Source organism: Cucumis melo, chromosome 8 (genome assembly GCF_025177605.1).
Source record: "Cucumis melo cultivar AY chromosome 8, USDA_Cmelo_AY_1.0, whole genome shotgun sequence".
NCBI lineage: Eukaryota > Viridiplantae > Streptophyta > Magnoliopsida > Cucurbitales > Cucurbitaceae > Cucumis > Cucumis melo.
Window position 1 is genome coordinate 26,345,073 of NC_066864.1, and position 27,963 is coordinate 26,373,035.

A 27,963-nucleotide genomic window follows, 5' to 3' on the forward strand; every position below is an offset into this window, starting at 1 on the left:
AGTAAATATAGTCTAAGGCAAAATTTAGATCTAGTTCTAAAAGTCTATGATGTACCATATCACTAGTATATTAGTGACAAAGTTATATTAGTGACAAAGTTCTACCGAAATCTATTATCAATAAATTTTGCTATATATATTTGAACTTTTTTTCAAAAAATGTTGTTATATAGTTAATTATTATCTTAAAAATGTTAGTTATTGTAATCACTCAAAGTAGACCATTTGATGCACATTTGAAATTATTTAAGATGTTTTTGTTAGTTCAACAATATTTAAATTATCAAAATGAACCTAGCTTGACTAACTTATGAATATGTTATTGATTAAGAAGTCAATTATAATATACATCCAAACAAGTGAGCTATGTTTTACATTAAGGAGTTATTTGCGAGCTTGCAATGAAATGAGTTTGTAATGTAATATAATATAAAGTTTATGTTTGGATTGAGCATTCTGTAAAAAAATTTCAGTGCTATCCTGGATGAATTCTTTTTCATACTGTCTCAATGTGGACTTCACACAGTAAAATGAATTTGTAATATAATATAATATAAAGTTTATGTTTGAATTGAGCATTCTGTAAAAAAAATTTCAGTGCTATCCTGGATGAATTCTTTTTCATACTGTCTCAATGAGGGCTTCACACAATGAACATTAACATTCCTGAAGTTTTTAATTCAACCCTTTTTTTTTCACTATTCACAATTCTATCTTTATTTTTTTTTTTTTCATTCATATTAGCGGTAATCGTGATTACATTTTGTATTGCTGAACCAACTCTAGGATTGTTTTTTACCTTTTCTGAAGGGATGGTGAGAAGCCACCACGTGGACTCAGAATCAAAGAAAGAAAAATTTTCGATAATTTCATTGGTCAAAACTTACTGTCCCCACTCACTCCAAAGCTAAAACATTCCGATCTAAAGAACCGACTCGGCGGCAGAACAGAGTGACTCGGATGGAAAATGCGGTGGAGGCGGCGGCGACGGTGGCTTCATGGTGAAGTTTGAGCCCAACGGTTGAGGGAGAAGAGAATCTGAAGACACCCAAAAGGGGAAAAAGGAAAGAAAGAAAAAAATTAAAAGAAGAAAGAGAAGAAAGAAAGGGTATTAACAATGGAACCCAACTCCAACCACCATGGCTCACTCAGTAGGTCACTGACTTTAATTAACTCACTTTCCTTCTCTCTCTTAATACCCATTGCGTCTTCTTCTTCAAGGAATGCCGTTAAAGGTCTGGTTTCTCCCTTTCCTTTCTCTTTATCTATTTCTCTTTTCTCCACCATTTTTCTTTACTTACTTACTTGCTTCTTCTATCTTATTTCAGCTCTATTTGGTTTCTTTACAATGCTCTTGCTCAGTGCTGCTCATGATTTCTTAGGTTTGGTTTCTCTCTCTCTATTTCACTGCTGAAATTGCCGTTCTCTGCTTGTGGGTTTTGTGTAATGTAATGTAGATTGGTCTGTGAATGGGGTTTTCTAATTGGATTTTTAGATCTAGGAAATGGGTATTGGAGTTTCTGAAGAGATGGGTTCTTGGTGAGTGAGAATGAGGGAGAGATTTCTCTGTTTTGTTTGGTTTTTGAGAATGTCAATTGGAATAATCATTCTCATTTCACTGTCACTGTCTGTGACCAAACCCCAACCCATATTTTTACAATTTTGCTTTGGTTTAGGTTTGGAAAAATGAGTTCTAAATCTGTACTCTGTTTGTGAGATTGGAGTACCCCTTTTGTCCTTTTCTTTGACTGAGAGGACACCCTTTCACTTGAAGCGACTTGGAGTTTGATTAATCTAACTAAGTTTTGCCTCTGTGTACACTGCATCTAATGTTCTTTCTCTCTTTCTCTTATCTTCATTAATGGTGTTAAGTTACCAAATCTTGGCTGTGTACTATTAAATTTACTGGAAACTCCATCAACATTTTGAATTTTACACATCTTTGATTGTAGTGAGAGTACAGAGTACTGTTTCTTTTTTTCTGTTCTTCCATGGCTGACTTTTCTGTTGTATGGGAAAAAGGTTGGACCCCTCCTCCCTCCTGTAACTTTTCATCTTCTTCTCCATTTAGCTATGCCTTAAGCTCTGCAGTGTTCCTCCATTATCTGGTTTTTCTTTTTCTGCATTTAGATGGCAGATTTTAATTCAATTATCAAAGTTGATAAAGTAAAAGTTTGGGTGAACTTTCCTTTTGGACAAAAAATAAAGTAGAATTATTGTTTCATTTCTTTTCGTTTCTTCTCTTTTTCCCATTTTGAACTCCATTGAACTTACTCAAGCAAAATTTTCTATAATAATTTTTCTTTTTGTTTCTCCCAAAGTTTCACATTTTTAGTCTTAACTTTTTGGATTGTTGTTTTGATTTTAGGACAATTACACTTCGTTCTCGTGCATTATTTTACATTATATCTATAACTACAGAATCGTTTAGGCAATGCAAAAGGAAGTTATGAAGAATGGAAAAAAAAAGTGATAAAGGGATTCTACAAGCATTTCTTTTTCTGGTCGCTTTAATGCTTTTTCTTTTGCAAAAAAAGGTTATGCTTTTGTCTTTTCATTTCATTCCTTCTTCTACGTCCCCATATCCCACCATATGACTTTTGGATTTTCATTCAGCTTCATCTCACTTCTTCAAAATCTGAAATTCGTTAGTGCTTAAGAGTTAAGACATGTGATTGAGACAAAGATACGGCTTTTTCAAGATTTGGAAGGACTACCCTGTGTTTTGGATGTGCTTCTCCCATGATTTAATCCATCAAGTTTGACCGCTCATTACATCTCTTGAGAAATGGGCTGTTAGATCTCCTCCTTTTTATAAAAGTAATTGAAATGATTACCGTTGCTGTGTGGACATCCTTACAAATCTCCCCTTCCCCCTCTTTCTGTTCTTGGATGTTGGTATGGTCCTGGCTTTAGTTTCTAGATAGGATTTTTGCTGTTTTTATTGTTTCGATCACATTTGTTTATTATGTTATACTCTGTTATACTCCTGCAATAAATAACCGGCATGTGATAGAAGGTTGGTTCTTTTTCTTTGCATTTATATGTGTTCTATGCATTTGGCTGATTCTGATCTTTTTCGAGTTCGAAATAGATAGAAATAATTCCTGATAATGCTTCTTACTTTGCAGGGAAGAAACTTTTTTGAGATTTTGCCAAGATTTTTTGCTACCATAATTGGCCTCCATTAGAAATTCTCCATGAGGCTACAGTCCCTTCTTGCAGCATCATCTTTACTCTTACTCATTTATTTTCTCTCCTTCATTGCGGCTGATCTAAACTCAGACCAGAAAGCTCTTTTGGATTTTATTTCAACGGTTCCCCATGGTCGAAAAATTAACTGGGATCCTTCTACCCCGGTCTGCACTACTTGGGTTGGCATCACTTGCACTTCAGACCTCTCAAATGTGCTTGCTCTCAGGTTGCCTGCAATTGGACTGTATGGTCCAATCCCGGCCAATACTCTTGGAAAGTTAGATGCCCTTAGAACTTTGAGTCTTCGATCTAATAATCTTAACGGAAATCTTCCATCAGATGTGCTATCCCTTCCCACCCTAAAGTTTTTGTATCTCCAACATAATAACTTTTCTGGTAAGGTACCTTCTTCCCTCTCTCCTAGTCTTACCTTCCTTGATCTGTCCTTCAACTCTCTAACTGGAAATATTCCAAAATCGGTACAAAACTTAACGCACCTCACTGGCCTCAACGTTCAAAACAACTCCCTGAATGGATCCATTCCTGATATAGGTCACCTAAGGCTTAAGCAATTGAACTTGAGCTACAACGAGCTCAGCGGTCCCATTCCTGCTTCACTGCAGTCATTTCCCACTTCTTCCTTTGAAGGGAACTCACTGCTATGTGGCTCACCTTTAAAAAATTGCTCAGTTGGTGCTCCCTTACCTTCTCCATCGCCTGCTTCGTTTCCCCCGCCAAAGAAAAAGAGTGAAAAGAAAATAAATATTGGAGCTATCGTTGCCATCGGCTTAGGTGGTGCTGCCGTGCTCTTCCTCCTTGTATTATTGATTGTTGTCTGCTGTATGAAAAAAAAAGATGGTGAAAGCAGTGCTGCTGATGTGAAAGGAAAGGGTAAAAGGACTGAGCAACCGAAGGAGGATTTTGGAAGTGGGGTACAAGAGCCCGAGAAAAATAGGCTGGTTTTCTTTGAAGGCTGTTCTTATAATTTTGATCTTGAGGACTTGTTAAGGGCCTCTGCGGAAGTACTCGGAAAAGGGAGTTATGGAACTACTTACAAGGCAATCTTGGAAGAAGGAGTAACAGTGGTAGTAAAGAGGTTGAAGGAAGTGGTGGCTGGGAAAAAGGAATTTGATCAACAGATGGAGATTGTTGGGAGGATGGGCCAGCATCCCAACGTCGTCCCTCTCCGTGCCTATTACTATTCAAAAGATGAGAAGCTTTTGGTTTACGACTATGCCGTTGCTGGAAGTTTTTCGGCACTACTCCGTGGTATGTTCTATTAAATTAAATTTCTCATCACCATCTTGCTTCTATATGGTTCTTTTGCTCTTTGAAGACAAATGACAGAAAATAATTTTGCACCTGTCACGTTCTGCAGGAAGTCGAGAAGGCGGGCGAGCACCACCAGACTGGGAAACAAGATTGAAGGTTTCACTGGGGTGTGCCAAAGGCCTTGCACATATTCATTCAGCAAGTGGGGGAAAATTCATCCACGGGAACATAAAGTCCTCTAACATCCTTCTCACACAAGACCCGAATGGTTGTATTTCAGATTTTGGCTTGACTCCTTTGATGAACTCCCCTGCCATTCCCTCTAGAAGCGTAGGTTATCGTGCTCCGGAGGTAATCGAGACTCGAAAATCAACTCAAAAGTCGGATGTTTACAGTTTTGGAGTTGTTTTGCTAGAGATGTTGACTGGGAAAGCGCCATCCCAATCGCCAGGCCGTGACGATGTTATAGACCTTCCGAGATGGGTCCAGTCTGTAGTAAGAGAGGAATGGACATCTGAGGTGTTTGATGTAGAGCTAATGAAGTATCAGAACATCGAAGAAGAGCTTGTTCAAATGCTCCAAATAGCAATGGCTTGCGTGTCTCGAGTACCAGATATGAGACCAACAATGGACGAAGTTGTTAGGATGATTGAGGAAATTCGATCATTACACTCGGGAACTCGACCATCATCAGAAGATAACAAAGCCGGGGAAGGGGACGGGGACGGGGACGGGGACGATGACTTGAATACTCAGACCATGTAAATGTTCTCAACTCATTCATTCTTCTCCAAGAATCTGAAACCTTCGTCTAACAGTGGGTTGTTGTTTGTGTGATGTAATTTTTTTTTTTTTTAATATTTGGAGGGTCTTATTGTTTTGGGTTTTGATTGGTTGTTTGTATTTTCTCTTGTAATAACCATGTCAAAGTTGTATCCATTATAAACTATAAAGTAGCCAAGGTGCTGTTCTCTTAATTTCAATCATAAGTAATTTCATTTTGAGCACACGATCTTATTGAATATGCGAAGACCTTTCCAAGAGCCACAAGAAAACAGGTTGACTTGAAAATCCACAACCCAACCTTATTGACTTGCTTTATTTACATAATGATTACGTGGCTATTGACTTTATTGCTTATTTATGTAAGCTTATGGACTTTTCTTTTTATTATCTTAATATTGAGTTATGTTCAAGCGGTTGTGTTAGCGTTTAGATACTTTACAAACATTTCTTAGGTTTGGAAAATGGATGAATAGTCACGATGTCATTCCCATTTGTGAAGTACACTGCATATAAAATGAGCATGAGGATTACAAATCTTTACAAACATTTATATTATCTTTCCATAGTTATAACTTGTTGAAATGCATTGTGTATTAAAATGCATTTCATTGCAATTAAAAGTACAACAATCCAAGTGAACATGTTTCCTTTTTTTGAAAAATGACTTCATTAACTAAACAACAAGATACTCTCTAAGATCAGAGGACATCCATTCAAGGTAAAAAAAAGTTTCAATAAACCTCTTTAATACCTCCTTAAAAGTGAACAATCGAACAATAGAGAATGAGCGAAAAATAAAATGTACGCTTAATTACAATGTACAAAAACACCCAAAGTACGAGTCTCTCTAAAGAAGCTTCAACCACATCCTTAATCTTAGGAAGTCGGTGAATAACTCATTGAGAGCAAGAACGTTATCCACCGAGTTTAACTCCACCTACAAAGGGTGACACAATGCCCCTCGCACCAGACCAGAACAATAATCCAACCTTGTTGCACATTGGGTGACATAGCGCCTATCACCTCTCCTTCCAATGTCTTAATAAGCCACTCATTCCCCACGCATATAAGAGAGTCCTGAGAATCATGAATCACCCAACCCAACCCTCCTACTTTCTTTTCGTTGCTTCAAAAGCCATCAACATTAGGCTTCCAACATCCATTTGGGGGGCAAGACCACCAATATTGATTTTCGTTTGATTCCAATTTTACTTCTCAAAACTAACAAAGTCACACAACTTAATCGAAAGAAATGAAATCAAGTGATTATAAAAAACAAAGTCACATGACTTAATCAAAAGAAATCATAAAACTAGTGATAGACAAAAACATACTAGAAGTAATCAACTAACCTCTATGATTTTTTTGGATTTTTACTCTTTTCCACTTCAAAATTGATACAAAAAAAAACGTATGAAAAAATAGAAAATGAATTCTTGTGTTTTATTGCAAATAAAGAATAAAATTTTAGAAGTGCATGTTTTGAGATGACAAATAAAAGTGATGTGATAGACGTGAATTTGAAATAAATGAAATATATATTTTTCATCCAATAAAAATTAAAATAAATGTATTTAAGATGTTTATATAAATTTAGTGTTTAATAGGACCTTATGTATTCAAATATTATAAGCATGAATAAATTTATTAATATAAAATTCAACTTTAAATTCTTTTCAATTCCAAACTATTTGGATTAAAAAAAATATTTTGGACCAAATATAATTTCATAGATTTCAAATTTAGTATTTTTTTTCTATTCCAAACCAATCTAGAATCTTTGGATATAATTCAAAATTGAATGTTTCAAATAAAAGTTATACATACATGTAGTTGACATGAACCCATTTTCTTAAAATTTAAAGTTTCATCCTTTGTCATCATAATCATTATACTAAACTTATATTTACTAAGATCTTTTTTTTTTTTTTTTAGTTTTTACTATGTCTAGATAACCTAAAATTTAAATCAATCTATTTTCAATAACAAATTTTTAAATCATACTTTTACATCTATGTCAAAATGATCCCAACTCAATTATAATTATTATCAATATTAGATTTAGAAATTTGACCTTTCCATCTTGCATATTTTAAAATAATAGTTAGAGATATATAAGATTAAGAATTTGAGATTAGATGTTGGATTTCTTATATATCTTTGGAAAGAAAATAAAAACAAAAGAAAAGGAATTCAATAACCCATTGATAGCAAAGCAATAAAAATTGATGGACTAAAAAATTCTTACTTTTTAAAAGAAAAGACAAACAAAACTTCCTAATTATGAATGTGAAGTAAAAAAAGGGAAAGGATAAGATTAGAATGTGGTAAAAGAAAAAAGAAATGGTGGATTTGGGTTTGGGTCGCTTTAAATATTCCGAGTCTTCAATACTTTTCTTTGGCGATTGGCAAAGTTCTTCGGTCTCTAACATTGTGAAATTCCACAAAAAAAATCTGAGGGTAAAGAGACCGACGAACAACCACCGGTTTCTGGGGTCGCCATCGATCTGATTTCTAAGCTTATTTCCCTTTCCACAGCTCTTTCCGGCCGATCCTGATCTTCATTTATTTGTCGATCGCAAACCCTTTTGAGTTCTCAAGGTATTTCTCTTATTTCCATCCGGTTTTCCCCATTTCTTGCGTTCTGTGTTGACCCTTTTTGTTAATCGCGTGACCCTCTGTTCGCTTTGTCCTAAGTTTGATGGGTTTTTTGAATCTCCTATTGTTTGATTGTTTTTGTGTGTAGATCATGGCTTCCAAGCGTATCTTAAAGGAACTTAAGGATTTACAGAAGGATCCACCCACATCTTGCAGTGCTGGTCTGGTTCTAAGCCTTGATCTCTTTATTTCGTGGCTTATTTTGACCATTTTCTTTGGATTTTATTGCTTTAGTTGATGGGAATGAATTAATGAATAAGATGAATTGGTATCTGTTGAATGGTTGTTTTTGTGTTGACCTTTTGATCTGTCTTGATGTGAAGATGTTTATTTGTTTTTTAGTTTTGAGCTTGGGATGTTTATTTTATTTTATTTTGCTTTTGAGGATAGGCCCCGTAGCTGAAGATATGTTCCATTGGCAAGCGACCATTATGGGACCATCTGATAGTCCTTATTCAGGAGGTGTTTTTCTTGTCAATATTCATTTTCCTCCAGATTATCCTTTCAAACCTCCCAAGGTGAATGATGTTTGTCTTTTGTTTGTTGCTCTTAATGATCTGTCCAAGATGATTCTATGTTTGTTGTTTTCATTACGAATAGAGTACGACCGTGAGGTTTGATAATCGTGTATTGTTGTTTAGGTTGCTTTTAGGACCAAAGTGTTTCACCCCAATATCAATAGCAATGGAAGCATTTGTCTTGACATCCTGAAAGAACAGTGGAGCCCCGCGCTTACAATTTCTAAGGTTGGTTTGGCCTTTTGTTTCTGAATTCACTCATAGTTTTCATCATTTAGTTTCTAATTCTGGATTGTCATTGTGGTGTTTGCATGAATGTAGCTGTTTTTTCCATGTTTGAGATCTATATGCTTTTGCGTTAGTAAAGTTTTGTGTAGCATGATGACTACTTGTCTTGATGTAGAATTCTAGAACACTCGAGTAGTACTGAAAAATTCACGACCCAGTTCCATGATCTATAATGGACACCATGTTTCTATATCTGTTTTCTGTTTTCTTGTGTGATTGGTTTGATCACATAAACCTAAGAAACATGGATATGAATGCAAGGCATCAAAGACAATACGGGCACGGTGACAAGTAACTTTTTAGAATCTTTGACATGGACATGTTTATTAAAACATATATATTTTAAAATATATCAGTTTAAGCAGGAAGGAAAATCGAAGTCATTAAGTTTATGCATTTATATGCATAAAAATTTAGTTTGACGTATTTCATTCTCAAATTTTATTATTTTTGTCATATATGCATAGATTTATTATATATATCAAGGGATTTGATGTGTGTCTAATAAGTTGGTCTAATCTGACTATGCACAACTAGTGTTTAAAACACATCTATTGCACTAACAAGTCCCCAATAAATGTCCAATTGTTGTTAGATGATATAATTTTGAACTTGCATCACCCATCAACTTAAGCTTATGGGCAATTGATGATTTAAGATGTTATAAGATGTTATGGAGCATGTGGTTCAAAAAATCTTGTATTCAAACTCATTCAATGCTATTTCTTCTCCAATTATAATTGATTTCTGCTTATAGTGTCTGCATATTTCAAGTCCACAAGTGAGAAAGAGTGTTAGATGATATGACATTAAATTTGCCCTCGCCCATTGGCTTACGTTTTTGGGACAATTGGTGGTTTAAGAGGATTGCCCCAGTGTTTGACACCGACAAGGCAGCCAAACTAAAGTCTTTGCTTAGACATAAACAGTTTGGATATTTCTTTGAGCCATGGTTTCTTCTATACAATTGGGAAGCCCCTTTTTTCTGTGGATAATTTGGTTCTTTACCCAGACCACTTGCATAATACTCATGACCCACACCCTGTTACTACCGAAATGGGAAGCCATTCCAAGGGTGAGGTGAGCCTCAGGGTGGCTGAAAACAGTCGTTGAGTAGTGTTTCAATCCCAATAAGTGTTGAAGGAAGTTCTTCTACCTTTGCCCTCTCCTTGTCTATATGAAGAACTACTGACATCGAAGTGTCCAAATCCCTCATTTTACCAACATTGCTATTTAATAGCTGAGGTTGATATCTTTCGACTTTCATCAGGGAACTCATATTCACATAAACTTTTTGCTGATTCTAGAAATGTTAAAAGTTAAAAAGGATGACTGATTTTGCAAGAGACCCATGACCGTTATCCAGAGAGCGAGACTAAAAAAATTTGATTGAGCTAATTCTAAACATAAATGGTGTTCATGAAACAGGTACTGCTCTCCATATGCTCATTGCTGACTGATCCAAACCCAGACGACCCTCTTGTACCAGAGATCGCACACATGTACAAGACCGACCGAGCCAAGTATGAAGCGAGTGCACGGAGCTGGACTCAGAAATATGCAATGGGTTGAGACGTTGTTGTAGCTTGATGTTGTTGACGGATGATGCAATGGTGATATCTTTGGCATGGCATCCTTCTGTATTGCCTCGTTTCTTCCAGGGCTGTGTAGGTATTTTAAAGCAAAAAAAAAAAAAAAAAAAAAGCAAAATATGAAGGAAAGAAAAAGAGGAAGTCTTATGATGGTTTTCCCCCTTTGCCACTGATTTATGAATGAAAATTCAAGCAGGTTGTCTAAGGTTTGTCAAATTAACTGGATTCGACATTCCTCTTTGTGGGGATTTGATGCTAGCTGTTATTTATCTCATAGACAACACATTGTTCAATTTCTCTTCTTCTACTTCTTTTTTATGGGATTTTTTCTTTTGTTACTAACACCTTGAGAGAAAAAAAAACAATCTCTATACCATGAGAAGTTTTGGGATGGAGACGGAGAAGAATCGGTTTCCTTAGTATCTTAACTTTTAAAAGTTATGGCCATTTATAGATGGTTCATGTTTACTAAAGGGTGAATCAGATACATATATGAAAACTTTTGGAATGATGTACAAATTTTTACTGAAATATGTGTTACAATTTAAATTGTTTACCTACTGACCCAAAAATGTAAATTGTTATGAGATGTATGTGTGAACTAATTAATTTCTGGAATCGAAAAATGGGGATGGGATTTAGAATTTGGCATGCTTTCTCAAACAAACCTCTAATTTTTACTTTTAATATATTCTTAAATTGTCTTATTAGTCATTTATTAAAAAGTTATTATTGATTCACCTTTCATCACAAATCTTCGGTGATTGTTTTAGGTGATAAAATTTTAGACGACACAAAATTTTTGTTTATTAATGATTATTATTGATAGTAGTATTTTAGGGCTCGTTCAATAAAGTTTTGTTTTTTGTTTTTTTGTCAAGCTTTTCATTTTTTAAAATTTTTTTGGTCTATCTTGCTTCCAAGTGAATGGGTTTGAATCCCAGTAATTCTTTTTACATTCTTAATTTATTTATTTATTACTTTTTTATGTTTTTATTTACAAAAATAGTCTCCAATTTTTATATTTTATCTCATTATTTAAATTTATTTATTATTTTAATTTTTAATATGGGAATTGTGAATTTCAAAATGGGCAAAATATGTACATTTTATAGCAAAATCAAGAGTAGTTAGCTTTTGTTGAGTGTCTTTCTCAATTTCTAGTGTGAATGATTTCTTTTATTATTCTTAAAAAAAACTCTTTTTATTATTAACTTTGCTATTTACAAAATAATTTTTCTATATTTATATTTTAATTAAATTTTAAATTTTAAAATTGTATAATATTTAAATTTATATCTTATTATAAATGTCAGTAGGTATCTTAATTCTTCAGAAATTTTAAAAATTATAAATAAAACTATATTGATATATTTTAGTAAATAGTTTCATTTTTCTTTTTATTAAATATGCCTTTTTTTCATATATATTTCATGTTTAGTGTATTAAACTTGATAATATCTTTTTTTATATATTATTTTAATTATAGCATTTTTAATATATGATATGAAATTGAATGATTTTTTTAAAAAGAAAATCGGGTATAATTTTATATTATTTGATTAAAATATTCACTTAGCTTAAATTTTAATATTTTACAATCATCACATTGACATAATTATATAATCGAGTTTAAATTGATATCATTTGAAACAAATGACTTGAGTTCGTGACATCAATGTCAATCTAATTTGAACAATACATAGAGAATATAATACAACTTTGTTATTATATTTTAGTTGTTATCGAGACTTTCTTGTATTATATGACATAAATTTTGATAAAATATTTTTTAAGTTTAATGTACGACATTTTTATATCTTTGTATATATATAATTGTTGTCGTAAAAAAACAAAAAACACAATCATTATCAAACATGATCATATTTTTTGTTCTCAAAAGAGAAAACAGAAAACGAAAAACAAAGAACATAAAACAAAAACATTGTAAGACGGTCACTCAATGTCCATTATTCAATAGCTATCACTAACCAATATTGATACTTTGATATTATTTATAAATATTTTGTTTCATTTTGCTATTTCTTAAAATAATCAATTTTTTAGACATATTCTTTTCTTTTCAAGAAAATCTACCAACTTTAAACTTTATCTTAAAAACTAAAACGTAACATTTAAAAATATAAAAACTAAAATAGAACAACCACATCAAATTATTATTTAAACCCAATTTTATATTCAATGATTTGGGTTTGAACATGTGAGGAAGGATATGGATGACTAATTTCTAGCAGGAAATGAAAATCTTGAATCATTTTTCTTTGTGCCAACAAACATGAGCTAGTTTTTCCCTTTTTTTTAATCAAATTAATAATTCTGGGAGGATATCAACATTTAAACCCTTTTCTTCCACCTATTTGTGTGCTCCAACAATAAAGAACCAGCCCTATCCAAAGTAGTTCATATAATCAATTTCAAGAAACAAGCTATAGCAGCTGAATACAAGAAATAGGAATCCCTGTGCTCATGACTCAAAAGAAAACATAAAATAAAATTCAAATAAAACACCAACTACTAATAGAAATGATGATGATGATGATGATGATGATGGATAGCAGAGTAATCCACAACAATGTCAAGGTAAGAGAGGGAGCTCCACCTTATCAAATGAAAAGAAGCAGACTCTTCCATGTTCAACATGACAATATTTCATTGGAATGCCTCTTGATGTTCTCTCAAGAACTTCAATCTCTTCTTTTGATGGTGGATATCCCCTATAAGAGAAATAAATGATACCACATGAATTAAAGAATCAAATCAATTCTAAGTAATGCATAGAATTTTCCAATAAAAGGCACGACATGAGTTGAAACCTATTATTAGATATTAGTGTTATTACAAGAATACAACTAAATGGTCGCAAAAGGCTAAAAAAGAAAATCGATACAATACATAAACAATTTCAGAACCATTGACTTTTTTGTTTTTTTAACAATATGTGGAGGAAAGGTGCATCGAATCTCTAATTTCAAGATTGACAAGATTGAGAGTATAATCTATTGCTATGCTCATTTTGGCAAGTTTGCATGCCAGTTTATTCAGATAGGGGTAGGCAGTTAAATCAAATGGTTGAGTAGTAAAAGGTGTTTTCGCATTTTTAAAAAGATCTAATAATGAGAAGTAGTTTGAGAAATTCTAGAAATTAGTAAAAAGTATATAGAGTGTTTATACAGGAAACATTTAACTAATTTTCTTCCGAAACTGCTACATCATATGTGTGTCACTTAAGAAATTGAACACAAAACTCATACTGCAGACTATGTTATAGAGGAAAATGTTACCTAGCCAAGCAGACCATAAAATTTGGGTCACCAGGAGAAGATTTTCTAAATTTGTTATGTGGAAGAAAAACATCAAAAATGGGTGTCACTTCATCGAGCTGAATGGCATTTAATAGCCCGGAAATCAACTGCTCATCTTCTGATTTGACATCTGATACTCCTTTCTTTTCAGTAGAACTTGGAGATGAAAGGTCACAGTCATTCCTAACATTCTTTAGAGACCAAGGAACTTTATGCTTTCCAACAATGTAACCAAGAGATTTGAGGTGCCTATAAACCTCAAACTGCTCCCAGATACAGCCACTTCTTCCTTCAGCTACCTTCTTATATACATCTTTCAACGAAAGAGTTGAATTATCATGATCCAAAAGATGTAAGGCCCCGACTTCAATAAGAAATCTGAAAATATAGAAAAGAAATTTTGATGGCGCTCATAAAATTTGTTTCTGAATGTCTCAAAAGAAATTGCAATCCTTAAATAGAAAAGAGGATATTTTCTACTTAAATGCCTTTACTAAGACATAAAAGGCAGCTTCCTCTTGTATATTTTTTGTTAGAATTTCTTCACTTTATTCATAATGCAATGGTCTAAATACAGGCCCAAAGACAACCTAAACGCAATTAAAAAAACTGACCAAGAGGCGACCAAGGTAATTGCAAGATGCACGTAATGCAGCTCTCCTCACCACATAGGCCAATTTCTGGCCCTGGCTTCGAAACGTTTCCAATTTCTTTTTGTTTTCAATGATATTACCCTATTACTTAAAAGAAATCAAATTCAGACAATGCAAAAGAGAAGAATTCCCCAAAAAGTGTTGTGGTAAATATCAAAAAACAATCAGGATAACAAAACCATAATAAACTCATAGTTTAACCTACAAAGTTTCCTCAATGGTACAATAAATCTTGCCACAACGTACAATGCCAGTTGTCGTCCAAAGGCTGCCCTTGTTCTCTAAAACTTCTGCCATTCCCATTTGATCGTTCCATCGAGCAGTTGAAGCATGCTTCCTAGAAACAGATAAAATATTGTAACACACTTGATAATAATCAAATAGCATCATCCTACTGAGGGATTCAGAGGAGTTTAACTTCTTGAAATCCTCAACCTGAATTGCAACTTGCGCAAGCACCGCGATGCACTGAGACATTCTTCTTCGTCGTTTATGTCTTGTTCGTAATTGTCTTCATCACCAGTATCACTAGCTCCTCCTGAAGAGCTTTTCCAATTCGTAGCCTCCATCACAAACCTCCGAACCAAATATCTATCAGAGGCAATGAAGGAGAATTAGGCAAGAGTTTAGAATAGATGGAAAATTGTGGAGAAATGATAGAACACCAAGTAGGTCTGTTCTAATTTGAATGAAAATACTTCAATGATTACAAAGAAGAATTGATGACTTATCAATTCTGAGTTGAAAAGTACCGAAAACTATGAACCAAAAGTAATATACTACCCTCTCTGCCTATCCTCTCTCTCAAGGAACAGTGCAGAAACTACACAAACTGATTCCTCCCTTTATCACTTACCCTCCCTATATTTATAACAAGTTGTAACCACCCTAGTAACCACACTTACACGATGACTATTAGTAACTTCCTATCGTATCCAATTACCCTTATACCCCTAACCCTATACTAATCTAGGTATCTAACAAGAAACTTCTTCTATTCAGTGCTTTGACACATAGGCTCAATTGGAGCTTTCTTAGCTTCTTAATTACTTCGTTACAAGGGAGAGAACACCTCTATTATTTATAGGTGTCAACAGAAGTCTCTGGAGAATCCCGATTAACGACCTAGGAAATAGATCTCTCAATAAAATTACATAACCTTTACGTATTCTAAAAAGTCATGTTGAGATTGGAGATTACAAATTACGTTTAACAATATCGAGACTCCTCGTTCAGGGAACAACCATGGTAGTGAAATAGTAAAAGTGAAACGCGGAGAAATAAATAACAACCCAAAACTACTAAGATTGCTAGATATTAATGTGATGTGATTCTTAATTCCGAAATTTCATTTGGTAACAGTTTATTGAACAACACAATGACCTCGTCTTTCTTATGGTGGAATAAGAAGAGTAAGGTTTTCAGATATTTGAATCATGAGAACTGCCTATCACAACACAAACTAAAATTAACCCTTTAAACCCAAACCCAATCTGTCAAATTCATTAAAAAAAATCAGTGTGTTTGTTACACATATACATTCAAACACAACAAAAATTCAGAAGTTATTGCTCAATCTAACATAGGCACGACGGATTTAAAAATGATCGGAAGTTAAATCTCACCGGAAAAGTCGCCAAATGTCCTTAAGCACTCTAAACCCCTCAAACTTTTTCTAGAATCTAATATTAAAACAGTGTGGGTAAACCGGAATTGAATTTTCACTGCCATGGGTAACAAAATAAACAACAAGAAAACTCACCGAAACGTCACGAAACGCTCACCGGCGTTGGTCTCGGAAGTGACTGGGAGATGTCGGCAAAAGTAGCGACGGCCGAAGATCCGGGGAACTTGTAGTGACGATGCAACGGTTGGAGGCAATGAAGGAAATAATCAAGATTTATGGAGAGGGTTTTGGCAGTCAGTAGTAATCTAACTTTTTTAATTACTCTAACATCTCTATTATTTTGGTAGAAATAAAATAATGTTGGTAGAAATAACAACGTCCGTATAAATAAAATCAAAAAAGTCTTTTATATAATAGAAAAAAAAACAACTTTCAAATCATTAGATTTATATTGTTACATATTTGATATTTAATTTGTTGATTCACATACTGCATATTTTAATTCCACTAAATTTTATAATTAATTAAAAAAGTAGTAGAGGTAAATGAAAAACGATTTGCATTCAACTTTTTACGTAAAACATACTTTTTAATTTCACTAAACTTTAAGTATAATTAATTCAAAAAGTAGTGGGAGAGGTTGTACCTTTTAAAATTATATATTAAAAAAATTTAAAATTGAATTTACCATTAAATCAAATAGTGATTTGAAACATAACTAAACTCAAGGGTATAATGGTGAGAAAAAAGTTTCTCCCTATTGAGGTTTTTATATATACTATAAATATTTTTAGATACAATAAAAAAATATCGATTCATCCTTCATGTAGATTTCTAATCCAATGTAGAAAACATGTCGACGAAAATTTAGTACTATAGTCCCAAGTACCTTGCTAATTTGTCATATATTCAATTACATTTCTTCATCTCAATTAGCTAGACACTAGGAAGACGAATTTTACTATGACGAAAACACATTTGTTGAATGCTTATAGTAAGACACTTAAGAAATTTATTTTTCTTTTGTCCTTGTGACAAGATCGAGCTGCTCATATGATAGCTCGTTATATTTCTGGTTTCTCTTATATATATATACACACACATATATTTGTATTTGTTGTTTCTTCCAACTTAAATGATTAAGAAAAAGTTGGGTTGCTAATATTTCCAACTAGGTACATGCTGTCATTTCTTTTGTCTCTTTTTGTTTGTTGTCCCTTGTTGTTGGGCTTCTATGAAGTTTGCTTCCTTGAAACAAAATAAAATTTAAAAGCATATTTTTCTCTTAGGTAAGGATGTGATAGTTAGTTCCTAATTATAATAATTAGGTTCGAATGAGATCTAATCACATAAAATTACTTTTATTTCCACTCGTATCTTGAGGACTTCAAGTCTAAATTCACCCCACAATCATATTGAAACTAATAATTTGGACTCTTTTTTTATTTTCTTCACCTAAATGTGTTTTTTGAGATACAATTCAAATTTCTTTTGACTTTGACTCTGGTTAAATAGTTAAATCCATTTTGACCACCTTAAGTGGAGAAGAGATTGTATACTTTTTGGTATAAAAGAAAATTATTATTGTTATGTTGTATTAAAAGAACAAATATTATTATGTTTTTTTATCATTGGACTAAACAATGAGGCACAGCACAACCAATATGTTCTGTCCTTTTGTTTTCTTTTTTTCCTTTTTTCTTTTTTACATTTTTATTTGAAATTCAAAGCTTTCATTTTTACCACACCCAACGCGCCTTTGAACTCGAAGAAAAGTCAAAAAGTCCAAAATCTAGGGCAAATTCCATTTTCCGATTCCAAAATTCATAAATACAATTTGGGTTATTGCCAAAATTTTCCATTTTCCCTGTTTTCCGATCGTCATCGTGAACCTACTGTTTCTGGGGTTCAGTTCCCTCGTCTTATCCCCCTCCGATTTCACCATTTTTCGATTGCTTTCCTTCAAAATCAATATCCGGAACAATTTTCTTCCGCAAAACCGCGTGGGTTTTTTTTTTCTCCACAATTTATTGATGCCATCACCCCTCCACCGGCTACTGGATTGACTCGAGACTCCAATTCGGGGGTTCTTGAGGGTAATTTTCTGTTTCTTTGATCCGATTCTTCTCTACTCGGTTTTAATTATTCTTCATTAGTTTGTTTATGAATAGTATTCAGATGGGTTGCTGGGTCTTCTTTGATTCTATATTGTTGTCTGTCTATTTTGGGATGTCGAATTGGGGGAAAGTTGAGAAGTCTTTTTACCCATGATTTTATTCTGCTGCAGTTCCCTTTTTCTTTACTTAGGGAATCGTATTTCATTGCTTTACTATTGGTCTAAAGTAAGTTTGAATGATATGGTCATCGGTCCTTATCTATTTGTTAGTTGATTTACGAACCCAGAATTTGACAGGAGTGAGGTCCTTGCGGTTTGTTAGCGTTTTAACTTTTTAAGGTTATTATGTCACTGACAAAATTAGAGCTAGTCTTTTTTTGATGTCTCTTTCACAGAATTTATAACATATCTGTGAATATGAAATATCTAGAATAGACAAGGAGTTAAATGTCATGTTCTCTTCCCTTGACAACATATATTTTTTTCTTTTTTCAGGCTAACTTGTGATACGTAGAACACTTCAAAAATCTGTACTTGGACCTTCAAATGGGACTTTGCTTTAGTAAGGTAAGAGTCGGATAGCACTGTTAATCGGCACTGTTAATCTAGTGATGTTAGTTGAGTTGTGTTTGGTGGTTTGTGATGTTCGTGTTGTGTTGGTATCTGTACATGGAACTTCTTTTAAGCAATTGTGAAGCCTTAACAGAGTGTATCAAGAGTAATATGGAAGTTGTGAATTTGACATTGATGAAAGATGATTAAGGGGGAATGATTAATTGTCGACTATAAATGAACAGGCTAAAGAATTTGGCTAGGGCTTGGCTTTGTGGGGATCAGAAGAGGACTAGATATATTTGCTTGTCCTGTTAATTTGAATATTTGGTTTGTAAATTAGATTTGTTAATTTTCAATCTATTTAAAACAGTATTTGTATTGGGTAATAATATTCTGAAGGTTTTTCTTGGGTGCTGTAAAAATAAAGCCGTTACTTTTATTATCACCTCAATTATGTATGGATATTGGTGAAGGTGGTGCTTTATCATCATTAGCATTACACCAAAGGTTATCATTTATTGAATATTTGGCAGGAAATGTATAACTGCAGAAAATGCTATTTATATATGATTCAAGTCCTGACTTGATGGCTTCAGAAATTCCTCCAAATTTTTTTATTCTACCTGAGTTTGATCAGATTATCAGCATCTACTCTTTTTTTACCCTCTCTCCTTTTTATGTAATTTTTTTTATGATCCTATAAAATAAACCAGTTGTTGGAAAACTTGGCGGTAATTGTATTAGCTGTTATATAAATATTTGAAAGGGAAGAAAAAAAATGTCTCTTTTCTGACATTTTGGTTTGCTGCTTGTTTTATGTGATTCTTAACAGTCATCTAACTGGGGTGTTATTATGTTCCCTGTTTCTAGTCCGAAACCAGAGACGATGACTCTGAGCATCATGTTGAGTTTGCTGCTGGAAATGTCCATCTAATCACAACCAAAGAATCTTGGGACCAAAAGTTGGAAGAAGCTAATACTAGCGGCAAAATTGTAAGATTAATAGTTTAGATTATTGAGTTATATGTTGGCAGTGCTTTATTTAATTTGTTTGGTCAACTGAGCAAATTAAAGAGAAAAAATCAATTGGAGAAAATTGAAATATTCAGTTGCTGTGCTATGTAGTCGCTGAAACTTTAAGGCCTGCTGTTGTTTCTAGATTAGTTCAAAGATTAATTAGGCCTGTTTTTCAGAAACCAAAGTAGTAGGAGAAAGAAACTCTTGCGCTTATGCAGTTATGTAGATGCCTATTTTGCTTTCCTCATAATTTTAAGGAATGCCATTGTTCTTGCTTCATGAACTTTGTTCATAATCATTCTTTGTTTTCCAAGTATTTGATGTCCGAGTGTTGGATAATGCTTTATTTGGTAGAAACTTCAGATAGTTGATTTAAATAGTTAAATAAGCCTTCGACGAAGGAGAGTCGGATGGTATGGTGTTGGCTTCATGGATTAAGGTTTGAGCTGGAGAAATACAGTTATAAAAACAAAACACTTGGACCTGTTACTGCAGTGCCCACCGATATTGGAATCATTTAAGACCTTTTTCTTTTTATTTGCATTTCATTTGGGTAACGAGAATCCTCAAAGACCTATGTGCATTGATATTTCCATCTTGATCATGAAATTAACTAAGGAGGGAATCAATAGCTTCCTTTTAGTATGTAGTCTATGATTCTATCTTAAAATTTGTTTTATAATTTTAGTACTCATGAGAAAATACTAATTTTACATTTTTAATTGTTCGACAAAATTGGAATGATATAAATAATTTAATAAATAGTTTGCTTTGTGTCATGCCTTTATTTTTTTGCTCAGTTCTATCATCTATGTAAGGGAGGCTGCCATGATTCTCTCTAGCTTTTGGTAATGAATATCTTTTGTCAAAATTCTAACACAATCGTACCTGCATGTGTTCCTTAACCCACTTTCAGCATTTTCATTTCATATGCCATGGGTTTAATCCTATCATAATTGAGATTATGGATCTGACAGGTGATAGCGAACTTCAGTGCAACTTGGTGTGGTCCTTGCAAGGTGGTTGCTCCATTCTACAGTGAATTGTCAGAGAAATACGAGTCTTTGATGTTCCTAGTAGTTGATGTTGATGAATTAACTGTGAGTAGTGAATTACAATATCATTTGACTTTGTTAACTCTTTTTGCTCATTCATCTAAACTCTTTTTAGACGTTGAACTGAAATTATCTTTGATATTCAATTGATGATATTACATTTTGTGGGGTGGGAGTTCAGGCATTTATGATATAGAAATGGTAGAGCAAGGTGGTCTGATAATATTTGTTCTTTTATGTTTGGAATGCCACATTCCTTGTCAATCCGTCCACAGCTCGATGGACAAGACACTCGCTACCTCTGCCATTGTACTAAAAGAAAAGGGAAAAGAGAAAGAAATTCCATGGTCCTTGCTATGAATTTAGCACTAAGCTAAGACTAGGATGACACAAAGGTCGAAGCATTTCATGTTCGATAAGTGTATTCTGTTGTTATGGAATGCCTTCTTAGAACTTTACTGAATTGGAGCTTGTCTATGCTTCTCATTTTGATATAATTCAATGCCCTTCCACATCACTTCATCATTAGATGTGTCATTAAGATGATAATTATATATGTTTGTTATAGGTTCGTTCTTTTTTGGTCTACAACATTTATCAGCATGCTTTGGTGTTTTTACAGGACTTCAGCACTTCTTGGGATATCAAAGCTACACCTACCTTTTTCTTCCTCAAAGAAGGACAGCAAATCGACAAGCTTGTCGGAGCGAATAAAATCGAACTAGAGAAGAAAATTATTGCAGTGGCAGATTCTCTCCCCCCTAATCGGATATGACTTCGGGTAAATACCATTTTAAAGTCCTTGAGTGTCTTCCCTGTATCATGAATGTATGATGTTGTTTCTTTGTATAATGCCTCTCTTTTAAGTGTAGACTATTAGTAATATTTATTTTTAATTATTGTGACTTCTTAGAAGCTTTCAAGTGCAAGAAAAAGAAATATATGAATGAAGCATGTGGGTTTTTTCCACAACGTTATAGGTTGTTATTATCTCATTCTTAATTTTAATAAGTATGTAAGTTTTTTCCCTCAGTTTGAGAGTGTTCCCAATCAGACGTATTGGGGGCGTTTGAGACATGGACTATCTCGGATTATAGTAAACACATCTTACTACCATAAGTACTATTTAAAAGTTTTCATTTAGGTATAGTAAACATTATTTCAAAAAACTTTCATTTGTCACTTGTATTTACTAGTTGTTACCGTTTTTACTATTTTATATTTATCGTTTTTTTAATTATTTGCATAACATTTAGGGTAATTATTCTTCTCAAAATAAAATAATTTATTTCACACACATATTATTATAAACCAGATTAAAATAATTTACACTTCAAATATAAATTATTATGATTCGACTATAATAATCTAATACTATAATAACTTATACTGTCCCAAGCCTCTTAAGGGGGTTGTTTGGAGATAGTAATTGAATGAGTTTATAATGTAACGCAATTATAATAGGTAGAAATTTCAAGAATAATGACCAAGTGTGTAACAACAATTTTTTTATAAAATTATAAATAAAACAAAGTCTATTAGCGATGATTTACCTCTATAGTTAATAGACTACTCTATCATGGATAGCCTCCAATTAAATGTGCCATGGTTGCAATTAAAAAAAAAACATATTATTATATATGTCAATATTTTGAATCTAATTAGTATATTTGTAATTATTCCAATTCAAAATCCATGTTGGATTGTGCTTTTGGATCCAATTTGTACAATATTGAACTTATTCTGCTCTCAATTTACATTTTACGATATTTATTAGTTTTCCACACTCTTTTACTCTTGCATTTCAACACTCTGGGTGTAATTATTTAAGTTAATCAATGATTAATGAACTAACTTTCAAAAAATTTATTATTTTTTTTATTATTCTATTAAACTATAATTATAATTATAATATTAGTGGTTCTTTATTTGATCCCAAAGTTTTAAAATGTTACACCTTTCCATGAATTTTAAATTTAATTTCTATTTGGTTTTTAGATTCAAATTTTACATTTTTGTACTACATTTTTGTGCTTTAAGTTTCGATTTTAGTTTTATTTTGGTTTCTAGATTTCAATGTTTTATGTTTTATCTTTTAAGTTTTTATTGATGCTCAATTAGGATGTGATTTTTCTAAAATTAATTTAACAGCGATGAAAGGTAAGTGAACTATTTAACAAGTATCAAGGGATCAAATTGTATGTGCACAAAATTTATAGTATATTTAAAAACGTAAAGAGAAAAGCTTAAAAGATTATAATTAATTAATATATCAAATACTTCTTGTTGGACAGTATGACTTGAATAGATGTAACTATTAGAAGAAAAGAAGGAAAAAAAATATATGAATTTATGAAATTTTAAGAGTTAAAAGATGTAACGATTGTTGTTTAAACATGTGTATACTATTAGATATTAACGTTTTCATATCTATGGCTTAAACTACACTCTACTTTTAACTTACATAGTTATAGTGTGGTAAATGACGTGATTGTTATTCAGACATATTTGATTGTTTGGTCATGATTTTTCATATGCATAAACTACATCACAACAAAAAAAAACCATATATATATATATATATATATATATATCATTTCAACTAGAATAGTCATCGTAAGCAAAAGAAAAAAATAATGCGATTGTCCATTTGAATCACTTATACCGTTAGATTATGGCGTTTCATATTTATGATTTAGATCACACCTTTAAATAACAAAATACATCACTCTTCACACAACCATCTTGACTTGAACAGTTGTGATAAAAGACAAAATATGAGTTAGATATAGCTATGAGGACAAAATGGAGATGTACTCGTCATAACCCCTTTTATATATAGGTATGGATATAGAAAAAAATGGAGATTAGAAAAAGAAACCAACTCTTTCATAGTTTAGGAGACCTTGGATCATGAGGTTTCTATGTTTCATATAAAAACAAATGAAAAATACACCTTTAATTCATGAAGTTCTGTTTAAATTGGCTTTTAGATTTCTTAATTATCAAACTTCAATACCCAACTTTGGGAGAATATCAAGATGAGTCTTCAACCTCTAGGAAGCACCTTGAGTTGACCTTCATCCCATCCAAAATATTTGATTTGAGTTGTTTTGTTTCCTGAATAAAATACCAGATCGACCATAAATATATATTCAAAATGTTCAAATGTAAAATCAAGATCTAATAGACCAATACCATACCCTAGAAGAAAAAATATTCGAACATTTGAGTTGGTTTGATTCTTCCATTTTCTTCACCATACCCTTTCAAGTTTATGTCAAACATGCCAATTATGTAATTTTTCAAAATACCTCAATACTGAAATGCCAAATTTGGAACACAATTCAATTCAATGTTATACCAAGTAGATTCGTGATTCATTAATAATAATAATAAAAAAAAAAGTCTATTAGACCCAATTGAAAGTATAGAGATGTAAGTATGAATTTTAAAGCTCTATTAGAAGCATTTTAAAGTTAAATTAACAATCAACCAGACATAAATCCAAAATTCAAAAGGTTTTGGACTAAACTTGTAAACTTCGACTTATATCTTCAATATTACACAACACCACCAATTTGTTTGAAATAATAGTAAGAAGAGGAGGAGGAGGAAATGGAATTGAAGCTGAAAAGCATATTAAAGACAAAATAAAAAGAATGACAATAAATATTAAGTAGGAAATAATACACAATTAAGCAGTCAATAATAACAAAGAAATAAAAATTCACACATGAAAGTGAAGTATGGAGTGAAAATATGTTTGGATATACCGATATATCGATATTTTTATAGATACAAATCATACTACTACTAACAACAGAACACCTTTTGCTTTGGGATTGAAACAATTAGAAGCCTCAAAAGAGAAAGTGGAATAGATCTGTAATAATTGAACAGAATTAATGAGCCAAGGTTTGTACTTTTGATCAATCAGAACTATGAAAAGTATTAAGGCCTTACTGGGTGGAATGAGTTCAAGCCTCTCCTTGTGCTGTTAACGCCCTTTTGGGTTCATGATCTGTGAGAAGACAGCACTTGGCGTCAACCCATCTGAATCTTCACTGGCAAGACTTCGGCTTCCAATGCTCATACTGATTCCGGTGCTTCTTGAGTCGGTTATGTTTCCATCAATGCCGGGGGAAGCATCTGGATCCTTCTTCCCTTTGTAAACTACATCCAGTTGACCTTCTTCCACATCCATCCCACTGCCTACCTTGCCACTCTCTTCTGCGCTCTCCTGCAGCTGCAATGCAAACTCTAGATTCCAGAGAACATCGCCCATCGATGGCCTGTCGATTCCCTGATCAGACACACATTTCATTGCTGTCTCAGCGAACTTCTTGAGACATTCTGATGCGATCTTCCCTTTAAGGAATGTGTCGATTATCTGATCTAAAATTCCTTTGTTGTAGCAGTGTGCAGCCCATTCAGCTAAACTCACTTGCTCCTTGGGGAGTGTTGGGTTCAAGGCTGGCCGAGCACATAGGACTTCAAAGAGAACGACTCCGAAGGAGTAAACATCTGATTTGTCGGTCAATTGCTGTCGCCTAAAGTATTCAGGATCCAAGTATCCGAAACTACCTTTCACAACAGTGCTAACATGTGTGTGATCCAAAGTAGGACCAGTTTTCGACAACCCAAAATCAGATACTTTTGCCACCCACTTTTCGTCTAAAAGGATATTGGTTGTCTTCACATCTCTATGAATAATGGTATGCTTTGCACCGGTGTGAAGATAATGCAGACCACGGGCAGCTCCAATGCATATTTCGAGCCTTTGCCTCCAAGACAACGGTGGCTTGTGAGTCTTGTATAAATGTTCTCGCAGTGTTCCATGAGCCATGTAATCATAAACAAGAATCATTTCACAATTCTCTTCACAGTAGCCAATCAATGAAACAAGGTGGCGATGGCGAAGCTTAGAAAGCATTTCAATCTCTGTTTGAAATTCATGAACACCTTGCTCAGAGAGAGGGTTCCCACGCTTGATGGCAACTTTCGTAGTCCCACCATCAATTTCTCCCTTGTACACTTTGCCAAAACCACCAACTCCAAGTAGTAAAGATTCATCAAAGTCCCTTGTGGCAGCCTTGATCTCAGAAAATGAAAAGTGGCGGCAAAGGTTCGAAGGCAGGGAGGATGTATAGCTTCCAGTTGTATTTGTCTTGGCAGATCCAGCTGAATGGGAATTTCCATAGAGAGAAAGAGGGAGCCATCCTGACGGTCCTTCAACAGTACTAGAATCTTTACCACGCCCACGGCGACGTTTAGCAAAAACAAAGAAACCAATAATCAGAGCTAAAACAACTGCTCCACAAACAACTCCAGCAATCACCCCTGAATTATTCTTTGATTTACCGTGAGAAGCTGGCTTAGCTAATGATGGATCAATAATCTCCTGTTTTGGAGCAGGAATAGGATTTAGCCCAGCAAGATTAGCGTTCGAGTCATTAATTTTGAATATCTCCACTCCATTTAAGATTGCATCATAGTAATTGGGGAGCATGGTCTTGTCTGGATGCAGTTCAAGCCATAAATCCTGCTGTGGATTTCCATTAGCAGGAACAAAAACCACATAATCTTTGTACAAAGGAGTATCGTTACTTCCAGCCCAGGCAATCACATCAGCACTATCCATAGCAGTTTTATTATAAAGGAAAATGTCAAACACCCTTTGGTTAATTTTTGTGATATTTGCAGCAATCTCACAAAAATGAAGCCTAACAAGGTAAAAGAACTCAGAGTCAACAGGGAAAATCCATGTCAAGTTATAATTCAGATTGACATTGTTATCAGGTCCCATTGCTCTAGCAGTGGAGTAGACATTCTCCGGTGCAACATAAGTAGGAAAGCCCGGCGGATAATTAAGCGTTGTGTTTTGATCAGTACTCATCGTTACTCCCTGTGCTGCACCATACAAGAATGGAGTGTCATCAAACCAAGACCTATACATCCCGGTATCAACAGAAGGCGAAATATCATTCCCCCCGACATTCAACCGATAGACGTTCTCAAGCGCAGTGGAATTGTCCACAGTGAATGGAGTAGATGGACCAACAATCAGGGTACTCCCAGAAGTATCACTATAAATATCAGGCATAGATACAATCTCAATCCCATTCACAAATGCATAAGCCTTTGGATGAGTGGAGGATGGAATGAAAGTCAAGTTCAACCTATCATCATCAACATGGATAGAGTATTCCTTAATGATATAGGCATAATTCAAAGCTGCAGCCGTTTGTGAAGCGCTGAAGTTCTTAAGAAGAGTATAGGATTGAGTGGAAACAGAGAAAAGAGCATCAGATGCATCAAGTCCACCATAAGAAGAAGGGTAAAAGTAGAGACGAACGAATAAACGACTAGGAGCCACAGGAAAGCTGTAGGTGAAATTAGAACTAAAAACCCTAGCCGTCATGAAAGGGATATCAGGAACTGAAGGATCCTGAGTAGCGGCTTTAGATACAGTGCTATCGCCTGCCGCCGGAACAAACTTAGATTTGTCATCGGTATTCCATTTCCGGCTATCGATGTCGTTAGCAGTTGAAGGTCCTCCACAATCAAGGAGGATTACATCCCGAGGGATGTAATTTTGTGCTAAAACCACATGAACATCGAAGAACAAGGAAACGAAAACAGATATAGATGCAAATGCAAATGTAAATGCAAGACCACGAATTTCCTTCATGAATCAACACCAGAAGCTTCTTCTTCCACTAGATCGGAAACAACATCAACACCCGGATAAAGTTGAAAAGGAATCCAAGATTTCCCTACACAAAAATCATAAAAAACAACATCAACCCAAAAATCTAATATGCTTTATGAGTGCGATCAAACAAATTACAACCCAATGAAGGGATATACATGAAGAGTGTAAGATCAATCAGATCCAGGGAAATGAAGAACACAAAGTCAAAACAAATTTGGTGGGTATGGAGTATTCGGAAAGAGGAAGCTTACCTTGTGAGAGTAGATTGAAGATGGGAGAGAAGAAGGAGAGAAATGAGTGTGAAACAATGGCGGAAGGTCTAAAACTAAGAGACCAGAAACCGAAGGAAATGGGGAAGAAGAAGAAGAAGAAGAAGAAGAAGAAGAAGAAGAAGAAGAAGAAGGTGCCAGCCAAGAACTTCGGTGCGGGCCGCATTTTTCAGTGTCCAACACTTCATCACCTTTCCAATTGTTCTAGATTTACCCTTGGTTTTTGGATTATCTTCCTTTTTGCCACTACTATGTAACCATTGACCTTTGAGCTCCGAGAAATAAAACAGCAAATTACCATTTGATGATTGGATCTTCACT

General features: G+C 33.9%; 5 protein-coding genes across 12 annotated transcripts; 3 read left to right on the plus strand and 2 right to left on the minus strand.

Moving 5' to 3' along the window:
- The first annotated feature begins 785 nt into the window (after window positions 1-785).
- On the plus strand, window positions 786-5,474 carry LOC103501477 (probable inactive receptor kinase At5g58300). 4 transcript variants are annotated; one of them, XM_008465055.3, is made up of 4 exons: window positions 786-1,235; window positions 1,329-1,382; window positions 3,132-4,464; window positions 4,574-5,474. In XM_008465055.3, exons 3-4 carry the CDS (start codon window positions 3,201-3,203, stop codon window positions 5,230-5,232), a joined length of 1,923 nt encoding a protein of 640 aa, XP_008463277.1. In that variant the 5' UTR covers window positions 786-1,235; window positions 1,329-1,382; window positions 3,132-3,200; the 3' UTR covers window positions 5,233-5,474. The 4 variants fall into 4 exon arrangements, with proteins under 4 accessions (XP_008463277.1, XP_008463283.1, XP_008463279.1 ...); XM_008465061.3 differs by lacking the exons at window positions 786-1,235; window positions 1,329-1,382 and adding an exon at window positions 2,572-3,019; XM_008465057.3 differs by lacking the exons at window positions 786-1,235; window positions 1,329-1,382 and adding an exon at window positions 2,572-2,898.
- Window positions 5,475-7,483: 2,009 nt separating this feature from the next.
- LOC103501476 (ubiquitin-conjugating enzyme E2 28) lies at window positions 7,484-10,602 on the plus strand. The gene is made up of 5 exons (XM_008465054.3): window positions 7,484-7,854; window positions 8,000-8,072; window positions 8,302-8,429; window positions 8,553-8,657; window positions 10,146-10,602. Exons 2-5 carry the CDS (start codon window positions 8,003-8,005, stop codon window positions 10,287-10,289), a joined length of 447 nt encoding a protein of 148 aa, XP_008463276.1. The 5' UTR covers window positions 7,484-7,854; window positions 8,000-8,002; the 3' UTR covers window positions 10,290-10,602.
- Window positions 10,603-12,565: 1,963 nt separating this feature from the next.
- LOC103501474 (uncharacterized) lies at window positions 12,566-16,241 on the minus strand. 3 transcript variants are annotated; one of them, XM_017047510.2, is made up of 6 exons: window positions 16,048-16,241; window positions 14,721-14,876; window positions 14,491-14,622; window positions 13,612-14,010; window positions 12,930-13,044; window positions 12,566-12,716 (listed from the first exon to the last, which is right to left on the minus strand). In XM_017047510.2, exons 2-6 carry the CDS (start codon window positions 14,852-14,854, stop codon window positions 12,684-12,686), a joined length of 813 nt encoding a protein of 270 aa, XP_016902999.1. In that variant the 5' UTR covers window positions 14,855-14,876; window positions 16,048-16,241; the 3' UTR covers window positions 12,566-12,683. The 3 variants fall into 3 exon arrangements, with proteins under 3 accessions (XP_016902999.1, XP_050944401.1, XP_050944402.1); XM_051088444.1 differs by lacking the exon at window positions 16,048-16,241 and adding an exon at window positions 15,911-16,033; XM_051088445.1 differs by lacking the exon at window positions 12,566-12,716 and having other exon boundaries at window positions 12,718-13,044; window positions 16,048-16,239.
- Window positions 16,242-17,539: 1,298 nt separating this feature from the next.
- Window positions 17,540-21,627, plus strand: LOC103501473 (thioredoxin H-type). Its single transcript, XM_008465051.3, has 5 exons — window positions 17,540-18,008; window positions 18,524-18,595; window positions 19,454-19,576; window positions 20,578-20,700; window positions 21,278-21,627. Exons 2-5 carry the CDS (start codon window positions 18,575-18,577, stop codon window positions 21,428-21,430), a joined length of 420 nt encoding a protein of 139 aa, XP_008463273.1. The 5' UTR covers window positions 17,540-18,008; window positions 18,524-18,574; the 3' UTR covers window positions 21,431-21,627.
- A 1,834-nt stretch (window positions 21,628-23,461) lies between these two features.
- LOC103501472 (receptor-like protein kinase FERONIA) lies at window positions 23,462-27,928 on the minus strand. Of its 3 annotated transcripts, none has more exons than XM_008465049.3 (3): window positions 27,625-27,809; window positions 24,622-27,434; window positions 23,462-23,775 (listed from the first exon to the last, which is right to left on the minus strand). In XM_008465049.3, the coding sequence occupies exon 2, from the start codon at window positions 27,347-27,349 to the stop codon at window positions 24,656-24,658; it is 2,694 nt and encodes an 897-aa protein (XP_008463271.1). In that variant the 5' UTR covers window positions 27,350-27,434; window positions 27,625-27,809; the 3' UTR covers window positions 23,462-23,775; window positions 24,622-24,655. The 3 variants fall into 3 exon arrangements, with proteins under 3 accessions (XP_008463271.1, XP_050945215.1, XP_008463270.1); XM_051089258.1 differs by lacking the exon at window positions 23,462-23,775 and adding an exon at window positions 24,310-24,541 and having other exon boundaries at window positions 27,625-27,806; XM_008465048.3 differs by lacking the exon at window positions 23,462-23,775 and having other exon boundaries at window positions 24,310-27,434; window positions 27,625-27,928.
- Window positions 27,929-27,963: the final 35 nt, after the last annotated feature.

What these genes read in the sequence shown, in the direction of transcription:
- LOC103501477 (XM_008465055.3), top strand. Translation starts at nt 3,201, where the DNA reads ATGAGGCTACAGTCCCTTCTTGCAGCATCATCTTTACTCTTACTCATT. An exon ending in TTTTTCGGCACTACTCCGTG is followed by an intron (nt 4,465 to 4,573) that starts GTATGTTCTATT and finishes CACGTTCTGCAG; the next exon opens with GAAGTCGAGAAGGCGGGCGA.
- LOC103501472 (XM_008465049.3), bottom strand. Translation starts at nt 27,349, where the DNA reads ATGAAGGAAATTCGTGGTCTTGCATTTACATTTGCATTTGCATCTATA.
- LOC103501476 (XM_008465054.3), top strand. Translation starts at nt 8,003, where the DNA reads ATGGCTTCCAAGCGTATCTTAAAGGAACTTAAGGATTTACAGAAGGAT. An exon ending in ACCCACATCTTGCAGTGCTG is followed by an intron (nt 8,073 to 8,301) that starts GTCTGGTTCTAA and finishes TTTTGAGGATAG; the next exon opens with GCCCCGTAGCTGAAGATATG. An exon ending in ATCCTTTCAAACCTCCCAAG is followed by an intron (nt 8,430 to 8,552) that starts GTGAATGATGTT and finishes ATTGTTGTTTAG; the next exon opens with GTTGCTTTTAGGACCAAAGT.
- LOC103501473 (XM_008465051.3), top strand. Translation starts at nt 18,575, where the DNA reads ATGGGACTTTGCTTTAGTAAG. An exon ending in CTAATACTAGCGGCAAAATT is followed by an intron (nt 19,577 to 20,577) that starts GTAAGATTAATA and finishes TGGATCTGACAG; the next exon opens with GTGATAGCGAACTTCAGTGC. An exon ending in TTGATGTTGATGAATTAACT is followed by an intron (nt 20,701 to 21,277) that starts GTGAGTAGTGAA and finishes GTGTTTTTACAG; the next exon opens with GACTTCAGCACTTCTTGGGA.
- LOC103501474 (XM_017047510.2), bottom strand. Translation starts at nt 14,854, where the DNA reads ATGGAGGCTACGAATTGGAAAAGCTCTTCAGGAGGAGCTAGTGATACT. An exon ending in TGTACCATTGAGGAAACTTT is followed by an intron (nt 14,011 to 14,490) that starts GTAGGTTAAACT and finishes CTATATTTTCAG; the next exon opens with ATTTCTTATTGAAGTCGGGG. An exon ending in GCTTCTTTTCATTTGATAAG is followed by an intron (nt 12,717 to 12,929) that starts GTGGAGCTCCCT and finishes TACTTTGGATAG; the next exon opens with GGCTGGTTCTTTATTGTTGG.